Source organism: Carassius gibelio, chromosome A25 (assembly GCF_023724105.1).
Source record: "Carassius gibelio isolate Cgi1373 ecotype wild population from Czech Republic chromosome A25, carGib1.2-hapl.c, whole genome shotgun sequence".
Taxonomy (NCBI): domain Eukaryota; kingdom Metazoa; phylum Chordata; class Actinopteri; order Cypriniformes; family Cyprinidae; genus Carassius; species Carassius gibelio.
In genome coordinates this window covers 12,088,040-12,103,608 of record NC_068395.1, presented here as the reverse complement: position 1 = coordinate 12,103,608, position 15,569 = coordinate 12,088,040, and the positions used below count along the sequence as shown (strand labels likewise).

Below are 15,569 nucleotides of genomic sequence, written 5' to 3'. Positions count from 1 at the left end.
AATCTTTTTCTCTTGTCTTCAACTTAAAAAAAAAGAATTAGCCTACTTTATTTTGCATGTGAATAGAAATCATAAAATCTTGTCAAATCCATAAATTAGCCTACATAAAAGTAGTAAATAAAACTAACTAACAAAAAAAGTGAATAATAATCATACCTCTAAAAACTGGAGAGAAAAAATCATATTCATATGAAAATGCATTATTTTGCTTTACAGAAAACTTGCTGAGGCTGTTTCCAAAAATATCCTGCCTCTGCCTATAACTGAAAAACATAACTAAAAACGCAACCCTCGGTCCAGTGGGCCCTGCTGCGTTTACAGTCTCTGTAAGTGCCCTCTTCTGAACTAAAAGCTCCACATATATTATCTAAGCTATTAAACCACGCCTCCTAATTAAATATCCACCGACTCCACCCACTATACTATTATACAGTTCGATCTCTACTAACAGTTTATTGATTATTCATTTTCTTATAAATATTTATATTTTTGACATTGCACATATCCTGATGAACGTTAGCACACAAACCACATTAGAGCTGTTGGGGGTCTCTTTTGATCTCGCAAAGTCTCGCGAGATCTCAGCTTAACCTCTATCCTTGTTACTAAAGCAGTGACAGTGTGGCTGCTGCTGACAGACTGCCGCAGAAATCATGCTCAGAGCAGTAAACAAGACACATCTCAGGCAGCTGGTAAGACAAATCCGTCGAAACGACACATTAACCAGTGCACACCTCCTTTTAAGCTGCTATTCGTTCTCTCTACCGTTTATAGACAGAAATACAATTACATGACTAGCTTAGCACGCTGGCTAACTCCTTCAGTTCAGCAGAAGTTATGCAATATGATACTAAACTGCGGTTCTTTTCCATATCGTCTTGTTTTTGAAATGTGAGCGTCAAAGCGCAATGTCAAATGCTTTAGTTACTTTGCAAACATGTTTTTTATGGTTATATAGTATGCTAGCTTGGCGTCTAAACGACAAGTTTCATATATTCTAATAGTTTTTCTTCTTTTTATAGCTATAAACAGAAATCTTGACCTTTTGAACAACATTGAATAAACATGACATGTTTTTCAGGACACTTGGTGTATGATTTGGTAATAAACAGAGCTTGCTAGTTATCTATCAAGGTTATGCAATTTGTAAACAATGCATTATGAAACCTCGTCATCGTCCTCATGTAGCGTTAACGGCTTGACCTACACTGAATATATTAGGTCAGATCCTAACCCCTGTGATGTCTCCGATCTCTCATGATCTCTGTGGCCTACAGAACAATGTCTGGATCCACTGTATAGTAACCTCATATCAGTTATTTGGGTGAAAGGGCCTGTCAGGTATATATATATATATATATTACTGTATCTGATTCAGTAGTTAACCAAACCTGTTCTGTTTCTTTTCCCAGTCTGCTCTGATTCAGAGGTTTCAGAGTACTCTGGTTGTTGCCGAGCACAATAATGAGACGCTGACCCCCATCACGCTGAACGCCATCACTGCTGCTACGAAACTGGGCAGTGACGTGTCCTGTTTGGTTGCTGGAACAAACTGTGCTAAGGTATTATCTGTTCAAGCACATTGATTTATGTGTAGCAGTTTGAAAGACTAATTTCAGGGGTCTGATTATGGGTTTCTGGACAGGTGGCAGAGCAGTTGTCCAAAGTTCAAGGGGTGAAGAAAGTTCTGGTAGCTCAGCATGAATCCTACAAAGGTTTTCTGCCAGGTAAACCCTACTTCATTTAGTTGTGTTCATAAATTTCATAAGTATTTGATTGTTGTACTGCTCTTTACGGAAGATTTACACCAGTAACTTTGCATAAAGTGTCTGAGAGTTGAAAGGAGGAGGTATTGAGCGATTTAAATGAAATACGAAATTCTTCCGTCTTCCACAGAGGAGCTGACGCCTCTCATCTTGGCGACCCAGAAACAGTTCAGTTTCACACACATCTGTGCGGGAGCTTCTGCTTTCGGAAAGGTAAATTCAAAGCAAAGGTTGAGGAAGTTGGGTGACATTTTGTTGTCTTTATCATTTAGCCATCATGTGTCCTTTACAACACTGTATGAGATTGCATGTATTGAGCATGTATGTATGTATGTATGTATGAACAGATTGAACAAATAGACAAAAATGGTCAGAATAAAATAGCAGGCCACATGCATCTATAGTGAACACTAAAAATACTGTGGTTAGGTTTTTATTGCAATGGCAAATTGTTATCAGACTGAACAAAATGACAACTTTTTCACAAGTTTGTACAATTGTAAAGATTTCTTACTTTAAAAAAATTATATATATATATATATATATATATATATATATATATATTTATTTATTTATTATTATTATTTTTTTTTCTTTAATTACGAAGTTTGTATAATTGTAGAGATTTATTACTTTTTTTTCTTTTGCCTTTTGATAGTGTTTGCTAAAGTTTGAACAGAAATGATTTAAATTTTTGCCTTGATCTTTTTCTATTTAATGGCAAACTTTTATCAAATTTAATAAAAGGAAAAAGGTTTTGCCTTATCTTTTTTTTCATGCTTTTATGTATTTATTTATTTATTTATTTTCTGATGGTAAACATTTATCAGATTTTATGAATTGAACATGACATTTTTTACTTGAACTTATTTGATGATGAACATTTATAATATTGAACTAAGCTTCCACGGTTTTTACATTTTGCTTTGTTTTTATCAGATCAAGCATATTTGACACACTTTTTTGCATTTTTGTTATTTTTTATTTGGTGAATTTGTATCAGATGAAAATAAATTGGTAAATATATGTATACATTTTTATTTGATGACATAATAATTAATATAATGACAATCTGATGAAATAACTTTGATCAGAATCTCTTTTTTGTGATCATGCCAAAATTACATACGTTTTTCCTTGATTTTTTCCTCTTCACGTGTTTGCATCAGTCATTAGGGTAGCTATGCCTTACTTCATGCAGGATTTTGTAGTTCCTCTCATTGCAAAGCTATCTGATTATTTCCCGAAGTGAAATGGATTAGAAACTCTCATACTGCCTTTGACTTTTGCAACAGAGGGAGAAGTCCGTCCTCAGTTAGTGCGGCTCTATTATATGCACGGTTATCTGTCATTCCACAGCCAAACTGTCAGGCAGCAGATCTAATGGTATTTAAATTGAATTGTAATACATTAAACAGTATCTTATGTAGCCTAACCCCAGACCAAAGAGATGTATTAGTCTCAATTTCCTCACAGGCTAAATGTATTTTATTTGATGGATTCTTAAGTGGTGGATTTGGTTTCATTATGTCACTATATAAAACACTTGAATTACCACTATGCAATATTTTTCACCTCCAGACATAACTTAGAGCTCTTTTGCAGACTCGACGATATTTATTCTGTCTGCGATGCAGGATGGCCAAAGTTTTCAGACATGCGCTGAAACTGGATTTTGAGCAATGCCTGCCCAAAATAATGCTATTTCCACACAAATCAAATCTGACCACATCTGTAGATAAGGACGGACATGTTAATGGCTTGAACTTAATCCAAGAGCTTCAGAAACATCCGTTTGTCTTTAATAAGGGTGTGTGTGTGTCTTTATTCGTAGAATCTCCTTCCAAGAGTGGCTGCCAAGTTGGATGTGGCTCCCATTTCAGAAATCATTGAGATCAAATCTCCAGACACCTTTGTGAGGAGCATTTACGCCGGTAAACACAAACTAACGCACCACTAGCACTTCTCAATGAAACGCTTGCTTTAAACCTGTTTGCTTTCAAATAAACGTCCTGGTTTGTTCCATATCCTCCTCGTTGTTTAACACAGAGTTTGTGATTTAGGAGTCTAGCCATCGTACAAGGAGACAAGCAATGACGTGTATTTTCATCTTGATATCTAAGGGGGGAGCCTTTTTGTCCCACTTTGCATGTATTATTTTTCTGTTCACCGCTTCTCATCCATAAACTCTACTGCCATAAATACTTCCTAATTACTCCGGCCACTTTGTCTTTGGCAAGCACAGGGCACTATTATTTATGAGACCCCTTTATTTAAATGCTATTTTAAATCAGATATAACGGTTTTTCTCGCAAACATCAAATGAAAAGTGGTGGTTTGCCACTTGTCCAAGGTTTTCAGCCAGGGGATCCTTGAAGGTCCTGCGCATATGATTTATAATACATTTGCCTAAATGATCTGAAAAGCCATTAAATGGACATTTTATGATGATATGTTTTTCATTATAGTAATGTGTATTAATACAGGCTGTTATATAGTGAAAATCTAGCTTCTCTTAACAAAAAAATAAACAATTTTTTTTTAGTTTTATGTTTTGCCATTAACAATATTTGTGGTCATTTCAAACATGTTTTCGGTTCACAGGAAATGCCCTCAGCACAGTCAAGTGCAATGAAAGCGTCAAGGTCTTCACCGTCAGAGGCACTTCCTTTGAACCTGCAGCTGTGGAGGGGGGCAGCGCGTCTTCAGAGGAAGGTACCGAGTCGTTTGATGAAGTTAAACACACTGTTGTTTGTTCATGTTTTGCTTTAAGGTCACGCTGACTTTGATACCACACACAAAGGTTTATAGTATTTAGCGCTGTATATAATCTTCCACTCCGCTGCCAGGTTTTGATGGGCTGGTTTGTTTAAACGTTGGTTTTAAAGACATCGTAAAGGGCATTTCGGAACAACTCGGCCTGTTTATTTGGACGTCTCCTCACGAGATGTTGTTGCTTTCGCAGTCTCTCCGTCTGCCGCTGTTGGAGTCTCTGAGTGGCTGGAACAGACGCTAACCAAGAGTGACCGTCCAGAACTCACCGGTGCTAAAGTCGTGGTGTCTGGAGGTAAGAACCACAAACATCCATCGGACATTACAGGAAGCTGTCCTAATATTAACTAATGCATGTTAGAGAATGTGTAGTTCACTCCCAAATGCTGATTGGTCAGTTCAGTGTTTCAGCTATGCTGTGATGATAACCTGTAATTCTGTCACTTCACCCTTTTTAAGCAGAAGAGTCACTCTTATCTCTTTTTTTTTAGTAAGGTACCTCCGTATTCTACTGGCCTGTACTGCTTTAATGTTACTAGACAAGGATTTTATCCAGAAACGTTTGGGGTTTTCACCTGGGGAAATTGTGTGCGTGAATACAATTATTTAGTATATGATGTTTATCCATCCATATAGATGGATAGATATATATACACACACACACACACACACACACACACACACGTTTGTGCGTGTAGATATATCAAATATGAAAAGATTTTATATAATTTTTATCATAATGTAGTATGAAGCTTAAATATACATTGTAGTATTTCTTCTTAATTTTTTACCATGAATATAGCTTTTTATGATCGATAAATATACAAGTACATACATGCATACTTAAAAAAATATATTTTTCTTAGGATATTTAATTCTAAACAACCTGTAGACACAAACTCTTATAATTTATTGCTTGCAGAAAAATAACAACAGTCAATTACAATTGTTAATTTTAAAATTAATTTTGATCTGTATAAGTATTTCATAAAATATTAAATTTGAATATTATAATTGTTCATTCATTGTATGTTGTATTACTATTATTATTACATTTTTGCCACCTTTTTGAGGCTGGTATGACTAAATAAATAAATACATTTTTATAATATTTTAAAATCTACATGTCATGTAATTGCTTTTTACTGTATTGTCTGTATTATATTTTATTATAAACAAAGCTTTATTGATTTCTAAAAGAAATAAAGCAGAAACGCTCATACTTTATTGCTTAATCAAAGAAAAATGACCTAGATAAATGACAATAAACTGAAACGGTTTTCCACAGGGACTGCATCATCTTTGTGTTGATGTTTGTTGTCTATGTGAACCTCAGGTCATGATGTTGGGTATCCCCTAGAAATTTCCAGGCAGTTTTTTTTTCTTTGCTCAGAAAATCAATAGTAAACGGAGACAGTATCGATCCTACTGGAGTCATAACCTTGTCAGTAATTTCATATTTTATGCCCATCTGCCGTCTTTCTGTCATAACAGGGAGGGGCTTGAAGAACGGCGAGAACTTCAAACTGCTGTACGACCTCGCTGACACACTGAACGCAGCCGGTACGCTGTTCGTTGTGTTGATTTTTACTCTAGTTTCTGTTTAAGTTTTAGTTTTTAATCAAGCTACGTGAATTTAAAATAAAACCACTGAAATGTTCCTGCAGTCGGTGCCTCCAGAGCCGCAGTTGACGCTGGTTATGTCCCCAACGACATGCAGGTTGGACAGACGGGAAAGATTGTGGCTCCTGTAAGTACCGCTGTCAAAAACCAGTTGTCTTTTTTCTCAGTGTCCTACCGTCACTACAGAGGGGAGAAAAATTCTCTCAAAGCTACAAACCCACCAGCTTTTTAGACTTTATAAACCATCTTGACTTTGAATACAAGAACATCTAATTGTTGTCTCTGTTTGAGTCCAGAAAGATGGATCAGTGTTGCCCTTTAAAAAGGTTAATTTTCCATTATCCGCTGCGAGTGGGACCTCCCCGCTGTCATTATCCACACATTAGCGGAGCTCTGAGGCGTTGTGATGTAGTTAATGGCACATTCCGGCTCCTAAATGATTTACCAGAGCCATTAGTAGAGCCGTGCACCACACAGGTCTGCCCTGAGCTCAGATCAGCCCCAAACCCAATTCTCTAAATGTTTTGACAAGCTTGTCAAGCGCAATCTGAATTTTGTGCATTAGTATTCACCCTGAACAAGTCCCGAATGAGTTCTGCCAGTGAAATGAACTTGAGTCCATTTGTTTTGGGTGGATTGAGTGTGCCTTTCGTGGTTAATCTTGGTGTTTTGATGACTGGAGGTGCATGCTTTAAAGTGTTTTTGCTGCGTATTTATGTAAAATACATGTTTAAAGATGTGCACCATGATGCTGCAAATACAACTATTTAAAGGGTAAGTTCACCCGAGAATTAAAATTCGTCCATCTTCCGCTCACCCTCGAAGCATCCCCGGTGTATGTGACTCTCTTCTTTCAGAATAATCCAGTCGGGAGTTATATTAAAAATTGTCTTTCATAACTATGAAAAAATAAATAAATGTTAACTCAAAATAATAACTTAAATGATTTTTTTTTTTAGCTAGTTTCCAAGATGGTATTTTTCATTTTCTTTTAGTTAAACTTGATGTACTAAAAGAACTAAAGCTATAATGGAAATAAATAATTAGTTAAAACAATATAGACATATAAAAAAAGATGACTTTATTAAAACAATTATTAAAATCTGTAAGTAAAATTAATATGAAAGAATAAAATCGATTTCAAAACATTTAACAATCTAATTAATTTATCGGATATTATTCAAAGTTTCAACCTTTGTTTTTAACCTTTAGTTTGTTCTTGTAATAATAACATATTCTGAACCATCTTTCACAGCCCATCTCATACATTTTTTTTTTTTTTTTTAAAGCACCGCAAAATAGGATTTCTGGAGATTCAGACCATGTTTTGTGCCCTATTCTCATAAAGTGCCAACTCCCATAATGTCACAGATTCTGTTTGTGTGTTGAAACATTCAGCAGAGGTGGAGAAATTACATTTTAAGAAAAAAAAACAAGATTTTAATTTATGAAGTAAATGGGAAGGTGGAGATAATTAGCAACAGTTATCTGATAACTATAAGAAATCCTCAGCAAACTTTTATCCACCACCCACTTCAACCTCCTCCATCCTGTGGATCCTGAGATATGTGCGGGTCTCCACTCAGCCCATCTGAGACACCAGCCCTGCTGGCTTTTAGTGCTCCGTCCGGCCGCATGTTCACAAAGTGAAGCAGTGGCCCCTCGGGAGAGAGCTGCAGTCACATTAAACTGCTCTGAAATATTGATGGAGCAGTGCATTAAGCTGAGAGCCACTGATGTTCCTCTCCCTCGGGACACTCCCTGCCACATCCCCCAAGTGCTCCTCTTTTGAGTAATTGTGAGGATGTTGTGGCCTGTACTCCGGGACGAGAGGTCAGCAGAGTGCTTCTGTGCCAACGCCGAGATCCTGCTGGGTTTAGCTCAACTTTACAGCTTTAAACGTCCTCCGTTATTGTATCGTTCGCAACCTGTGACATGGCTAAATAGCCGCTTGTTGAGGATTTTCTGTCACATTTCTGTATAATATGCATACAGGAGTCTAGCTCATGGTTTAATTTGAAGCGCCAGCCTCATTTACACCAGTGCCGTTCATTTTAACTGCTGCTAATTGAAACATGTCAGCCAATCAGGCTTGTGCAGAACAGGATTCTGAAAGCATATTTAATGAGCTTCCTGTGAAGCACAAGTGATTCATAACTGGCTAGTTTTGCATGTGAAGAGAGAATATGTTATGTAATACGTTTGTTAAGTAAATGAGAGAAATATACTGATGTTACAACTTAACATTATGTGATTTTAATGAATATCATACACGATTAATTGCCACAATTTATATATAGATGGCTAACATGTTACATAAATATAGTACATAAATATATATGTGTGTGTGTGTATGTGTGTATATATATATATATATATATATATATATATATATGATGTATTCTTAGTAAGCATCTAATTTTCTCCCCACAATCCACTTATAATATTTGCTGATTTCTTTTCTTCTTCTTCTTCAAAAAAAAAAAAAACTACAGCTGTAATTTAGAGGAGTAAAGTCATGTATGTGATTGGCTAATTCCTGTTTCTGAAAACTACTGGCCGTTCATAAACATGCAAAGTTGCTGAGTACTGAATAGACCGTAAAATGCAAATACGGGTGGTCAAAAATGTTTTATTCAAAAGAGCAAGAAATTGCTGGTTTGTATAATGATTCAGTTTCAAATCAATTCAATACTTTTTTGGTTACTCTGCAGGAGCTGTACATTGCGGTTGGCATCTCTGGAGCGATCCAACATCTTGCTGGAATGAAAGATAGCAAGGTACAGTTATTAATACATGTCAGAATACACAGCCACACACTGTAGTACACTAAGAAGATATCATTTTCTGTGATAATATCAGCAATCAGAGGAAACCCCCACCAATGAGCAGAGGTGTTTCCAAGAGTTTCCAGAATATGCCAAGTTAACTCACTTTTGAGTGTGACGGTGGATTGTAATGGAGTGTTTTAAAAGCCATGTGGAGTAGCTTTTTACCTGCATCCATAATTCATCTGCATTTTCTGTTCTGCACCTTTGGAAATGAGTTCCTGGTAGAGCTGCTTTATCTGTCAGAGCCCGTCATAACCATCTTCATCCTCATGTCCCATAAATGAGCGTCGTCCTCATGTTGATGAGATGTTTACAAGAATAATGTGTTAGCATTTTTTGTTACTACTGCACTTGTTCTGGGAATTGACCTTTGAGAATTGTTTTTCATGTCAGTTTATGGAGACTATAGTCCATCAGCGCTCGTCCCATAGAGGCTTTCTATTTAATACAGCCCACCATGCTGAATTATTTACTTCATTGTTTCACAGACCATCGTGGCCATCAACAAGGACCCAGAAGCCCCCATTTTCCAGGTGGCTGACTATGGCCTAGTGGCAGATCTGTTCAAGGTAAGATTCCTTGCTGTAGTTGTGACCTAGAGATTAGAGACTTGTGGTGCTCATGTAGGAAACACAGGTTTGAATCCGACTTCTGCTTTCAAAACTTTCTTTTACATTCTCCAATCAATACCAAATACCAAAGCTCTACCAAATTAAATGACTTAATTTATTGAATGTCAAATTTGTCATAAGATTTTATTTTCATGTATTTTTGTGCTATATTATTTTTATTTTATTGTTCTATTTTAATATAATTTTTAGTGTAGCTATAAATATAATTAATACAACAAAAGACTTTTTGATTTTTTTTATCAGCCTATAATCATTCAGAATAATTTTTTTTGTTGCAAGTTTAACAATTAATTTAACTGAATTGATTCAATTTAAAGATTTAACATAAAATGATGACAGTTTTTTTATATGGGTAGAAAAAATATATATATTTTTTGGACATTGATGAGATACCGTTCCTACCTTACATCCTAATTCATCACTAAATATGGGCCCAGTTCCTCAGGACAGGGAGGAGAAGGCATTTGCCATTCGAAGATCCAACTAAGGATAAAGTATACGTAACAAGAAAGATAGTCTTCTTCCTCTAAACACAGATCTCATCTACACAAGAGATCGTTGTCAGGTCATCAGAGACATTTTAATCCAGAGCCTCAGACAATCAGCAGGACCGTTTCAAGTTTATTATTAATAGCGCTGTACATTTCAAATTACCTGGTATTCATTTCTGCAGCCAAAGCCAATCTAGAACCAAAACCAGAGCGATTAAAAAAAAAAAACTGTCCCATTATTTCCCTTTTAAATTTTGCAGGGAGCATTATTCCACCTAATGGAGAGTGTGCGACTTCTGAATTATTGAGTTTCTGAATTAATCAGTGGCGTCTCGTGGCTCCAGCCAGAAGCCTTATATACAACTACTTCTTCTTTCGGAGCAGAAAAGTAATTGATAGTCGGCACAAGTGTGCGGGTGTAGTTTTTCACCTTTATTTTCGGTCTCCTCTCACCAGAGCTTTACACGGCCGGCTGCGCGCCATAGTTTAAGATGGCACACACGTTCAGTGCCAGAGGGCTGCCACACACACACACACACACACACACACACCACGTCCATCTGTTGTTGGTGTTTACCTCGTGTAACGCTAGCATCGTTTATTTCCCTGTGTTTGCCCTGTCGTTCATCTTTTATTCAGGCGGTGCGTGCTAGACTCAGGCGTGCAGGTAAACTGTGTAAAAGTGATTGCTGATGATGGGCAGTGCTGGCGATCAGATCAGCTTACACGTGATCACTCCTCGGGTAACTGATTAAAATGTATGGGCTTTCTCCTCCTTCCTTAGATTGAAAAGTGAGCTGGGGACATATTGGGGTGATGATATAGTTTTTCAGGGCACACCTCGGTTTTAGATGAGAAACTCAACGTATAGGTAAAGTTCAGGAGGTTCTCAAATGACAACCACTCTACCTAATGTGCTTAAACAATGGAAAAGAGTTTGACAGATACAAATGGGTTCTGCTTTAAGGGGCCCCGTTTACATCTGGTATTAAAATGTGTTTTGGTCACTCAATGGAGACACATTCCCATTTATACCTGGTGTTTTATCCACTTTCAACCATTTATACCTGGTGTTTTGTCCACTTTTGACTAAGTAGAACACTGATGGTTCAGGAATGCTAAGAGAACATAGTGCTTTGTACAGTGTTTTATTTTGCCTCGAAAACGAACTTACGATTTAGCCGGCAAAGTTTAAAATCCTGTTTGGCTAACACACTTCAACAACACGCAGGGGTTAAAGCAAAAAAATCCCGAACCTGACTTTTTTTTCCAGGGGCGGGGGAGGGTTGTGGGGGTGGACACATACGCACGTTTTTTTGTTTTCAGCTAATTTTTTTACACAGATTTACAAGCGGTTGAGAGAACGTGAATCAGTCGTTTATCTTGAGTAATTTGTGTTCTGCAATGAACGTGCACACATACTTTTCAAATCACAAACAAGGTCAGTCATTCACGGTCACAATTCTGGTCTGAAAATTTCTGAAAAAATTTTTTTTAGTTATTATTATTAATATGATTTAAGAAAAAAAAAATAAAGTTACTGTTTAATGTCAAAGACCAACAAACAATAATAATAATAAATAAAAAACACTTTTTGTTTGCATAAACATTAAAATGCTAATTTTAAAAATGGCCAGATTTTAAACAATCAAAAATCTTGGTTTGGTGACTTAAGTTATCTACTAGATTTGACAAAAAAAAGAATAATAAAATTATTTAAAGATAAACTTCCCATTTCAGTTTTTAACTAATTTTAAGAGAGAGCTCAAAATCATAAATTGTAGGCATTTAGTGTTGAGATTTTCAGAATGCACATTAGCTTGTTTTCCATCTGCAGGCTAAGATTTAAAACAAAAGAATTGATTTGCATTGGTCTGAACTAGAAGGCAGACAGACTGAATGAAAATGTACAGTATTGTTCAAAATAATAGCAGTACAATGTGACTAACCAGAATAATCAAGGTTTTTAGTATATTTTTTATTGCTACGTGGCAAACAAGTTACCAGTAGGTTCAGTAGATTGTCAGAAAACAAACAAGACCCAGCATTCATGATATGCACGCTCTTAAGGCTGTGCAATTGGGCAATTAGTTGAAAGGGGTGTGTTCAAAAAAATAGCAGTGTCTACCTTTGACTATACAAACTCAAAACTATTTTGTACAAACATTTTTTTTTCTTCTGGGATTTAGCAATCCTGTGAATCACTAAACTAATATTTAGTTGTATGACCACAGTTTTTTAAAACTGCTTGACATCTGTGTGGCATGGAGTCAACCAACTTGTGGCACCTCTCAGCTGTTATTCCACTCCATGATTCTTTAACAACATTCCACAATTCATTCACATTTCTTGGTTTTGCTTCAGAAACAGCATTTTTGATATCACCCCACAAGTTCTCAATTGGATTAAGGTCTGGAGATTGGGCTGGCCACTCCATAACATTAATTTTGTTGGTTTGGAACCAAGACTTTGCCCGTTTACTAGTGTGTTTTGGGTCATTGTCTTGTTGAAACAACCATTTCAAGGGCATTTCCTCTTCAGCATAGGGCAACATGATCTCTTCAAGTATTTTAACATATGCAAACTGATCCATGATCCCGGGTATGCGATAAATAGGCCCAACACCATAGTAGGAGAAACATGCCCATATCATGATGCTTGCACCTCCATGCTTCACTGTCTTCACTGTGTACTGTGGCTTGAATTCAGAGTTTGGGGGTCGTCTCACAAACTGCCTGTGGCCCTTGGACCCAAAAAGAACAATTTTACTCTCATCAGTCCACAAAATGTTCCTCCATTTCTCTTTAGGCCAGTTGATGTGTTCTTTGGCAAATTGTAACCTCTTCTGCACATGCCTTTTTTTTAACAGAGGGACTTTGCGGGGGATTCTTGAAAATAGATTAGCTTCACACAGACGTCTTCTAACTGTCACAGTACTTACAGGTAACTCCAGACTGTCTTTGATCATCCTGGAGGTGATCATTGGCTGAGCCTTTGCCATTCTGGTTATTCTTCTATCCATTTTGATGGTTGTCTTCCGTTTTCTTCCACGTCTCTCTGGTTTTGCTCTCCATTTTAAGGCATTGGAGATCATTTTAGCTGAACAGCCTATCATTTTTTGCACCTCTTTATAGGTTTTCCCCTCTCTAATCAACTTTTTAATCAAAGTACGCTGTTCTTCTGAACAATGTCTTGAACGACCCATTTTCCTCAGCTTTCAAATGCATGTTCAACAAGTGTTGGCTTCATCCTTAAATAGGGGCCACCTGATTCACACCTGTTTCTTCACAAAATTGATGACCTCAGTGATTGAATGCCACACTGCTATTTTTTTGAACACACCCCTTTCAATTAATTCAACTAATTGCCCAATTGCACAGCCTTAAGAGCGTGCATATCATGAATGCTGGGTCTCATTTGTTTTCAGAGAATCTACTGAACCTTCTGGTAACTTGTTTGCCACGTAGCAATAAAAAATATACGAAAAACCTTGATTATTCTGGTTAGTCACATTGTACTGCTATTATTTTGAACAATACTGTAACTCCGCTGTCTGACAGCAGGTGGCGCTGATGGACCAGCAGCAATTGAGCAGTTTCCCCGGTAACCACCGTAAACAAAGCAGTGCTTTTAAACACCGCTTTAAGAGGCAATACACCGAGGAAGATATGAAAAGCATATATCTGAAGACAGTCAGTTCTGCCTTATGCATTTATATATTCATACATTTTCATTCAGTTTCTTTCAGCACTCTGCATTCATGTTTTTACACAAAAACGCCTTTGTGAGACTAAATTTTGCTTAATGCTGAGCAGTATTTCTTTCAAGTTTTACCACATATTTATAGATTAATCCTTACCAAAGATATTTTTTCAGTCAAAAACAAATTTGAGCAGAGAGATTTTTCTTTTGTTCTTTAATATTAATAACACAGACAAGCAAGCTGTTCTCTCTGCTTTCAGACAAACGCACAGTTCTAAAACACACATCAGTTTAATTTAAAACTCATTTAAATTTTTTTTAACTTGGTTTAGACTGTAACTACAATGACACCCACCAAAATAGGCATTTTGACTTAATTGTGTGTGTATTTGGTCGTTTAAGTGCGAAAAAAAAAAAGTGAACTCTGTTCTGTAATGGTGTGCTGTCAGAGATGCGACTCTATAGCCCCTTTCACACTGCCATTCCGGCAAATACAGGGGTAAAGTGTTCCTGTAATTGTTCCCTGGTCGCTAGATTTGGCACTTTCACACTGCCAGTGATGACCCGGTATATGTGCGTGCTTTCACACACAACCCGTGAAGATCCCGTAACGACACGTGACATCAGCGCGTGACGTGTAATGTACGAGTCGACAACGCTTGGCACGTTATACTTTAACTGAAGCAAGCAAACGATCTCGGCGTCAGCGCGGAAAGTGAGGAACTAACTGATCTCTGCTTCATTACAGTTTGCACGTATGTTTTCGTCGCGAATGTTGATCTTCCTTCAAAACAGCCGGTAAAAGAGTCGCGTGATAACGCGCGTCATCACTTCGATACGGAATTAGATCTGGCTTTTGTTCACACAGCGCTCGTTCCGGATCGATTACCGCAATGTTACTAGGTCCCCGACCCGGGTTCAATTCGGTAATCAATTCCGGGACGTGGTTGCTTTCACACAGAAGGCGACCAGGCAATGTTACAGGAATATTGCGGGTCCGACGTGCAGTGTGAAAGGGGCTCATGAGTGCACTTTGGGTGTGTGCGCGCACAGAAAACAGCACTAAATTAAAAAATAAAGTAAAATTCTGCACCTAAAAATGTTTCAGACGGTTTACACCTGTATGTAGTTTTGTCCACTTGGTATCAGATCAACAGAAATGCATCTTAATACCAGGTGCAAACAGGGCGAGGGTGTTAAAAAGACTTGGGCCAGTTTATGTATCCGTGTATCTATTTCTAGGTTGTACCCGAGTTAACCGAAGCCTTGAAAAAGTGAGTCGACTCAGGAAGACGTTACTCATCTGGAGAACTTCACTAGGAGCCTGCCTTAAGAAACTCAGAGCCAACACTCCACGGATGGTCTCCTCCCGAACAGGATGTTCCTCCAGAACACCTATATGTACTTACAATAGCTAATGTAAACAATAAACCTAAATTATGGTGGACGCTGTCCCTCCAGAAGCAGGATTGGACTCTCCTGCTGTAAACGGACCTCAGTGGAGTAGAGTTCATTTATCCAGCAGTTGTGGATGGCTGTCTTACGATGTTCTTTACATGTTTTATGTCATCTATTTGTGGAAGTAACTTGCTGTTAGTTTTGTTTTAATAAGGTAGCTGTCTGGACCTGGATGTTCATTGAAGTGATCATAATAAATATACTTCTGCTTGTTCCTGTGCATTGGTTTTGTTGTCTCAAATGACCAGTTTTAGGCACATTATCACATTCTGCATTCTTGAAAACCAATTCTAA

At 37.3% G+C, this 15,569-nt stretch overlaps 1 protein-coding gene across 1 annotated transcript; it reads left to right on the top strand.

Moving 5' to 3' along the window:
* Window positions 1-544: 544 nt before the first annotated feature.
* LOC127947335 (electron transfer flavoprotein subunit alpha, mitochondrial-like) lies at window positions 545-15,489 on the top strand. The gene is made up of 12 exons (XM_052544402.1): window positions 545-692; window positions 1,413-1,562; window positions 1,646-1,727; window positions 1,897-1,979; window positions 3,601-3,700; window positions 4,371-4,481; window positions 4,732-4,833; window positions 6,033-6,101; window positions 6,206-6,288; window positions 8,876-8,941; window positions 9,481-9,561; window positions 15,060-15,489. The coding sequence occupies exons 1-12, from the start codon at window positions 654-656 to the stop codon at window positions 15,093-15,095; spliced, it is 1,002 nt and encodes a 333-aa protein (XP_052400362.1). The 5' UTR covers window positions 545-653; the 3' UTR covers window positions 15,096-15,489.
* Window positions 15,490-15,569: the final 80 nt, after the last annotated feature.

Coding starts and splice junctions, on each gene's coding strand:
- LOC127947335 (XM_052544402.1), top strand. CDS start 654: ATGCTCAGAGCAGTAAACAAGACACATCTCAGGCAGCTG. Junction 1,563..1,645: donor CTGGAACAAACTGTGCTAAG/GTATTATCTGTT, acceptor GTTTCTGGACAG/GTGGCAGAGCAGTTGTCCAA. Junction 4,834..6,032: donor TAAAGTCGTGGTGTCTGGAG/GTAAGAACCACA, acceptor CTGTCATAACAG/GGAGGGGCTTGAAGAACGGC.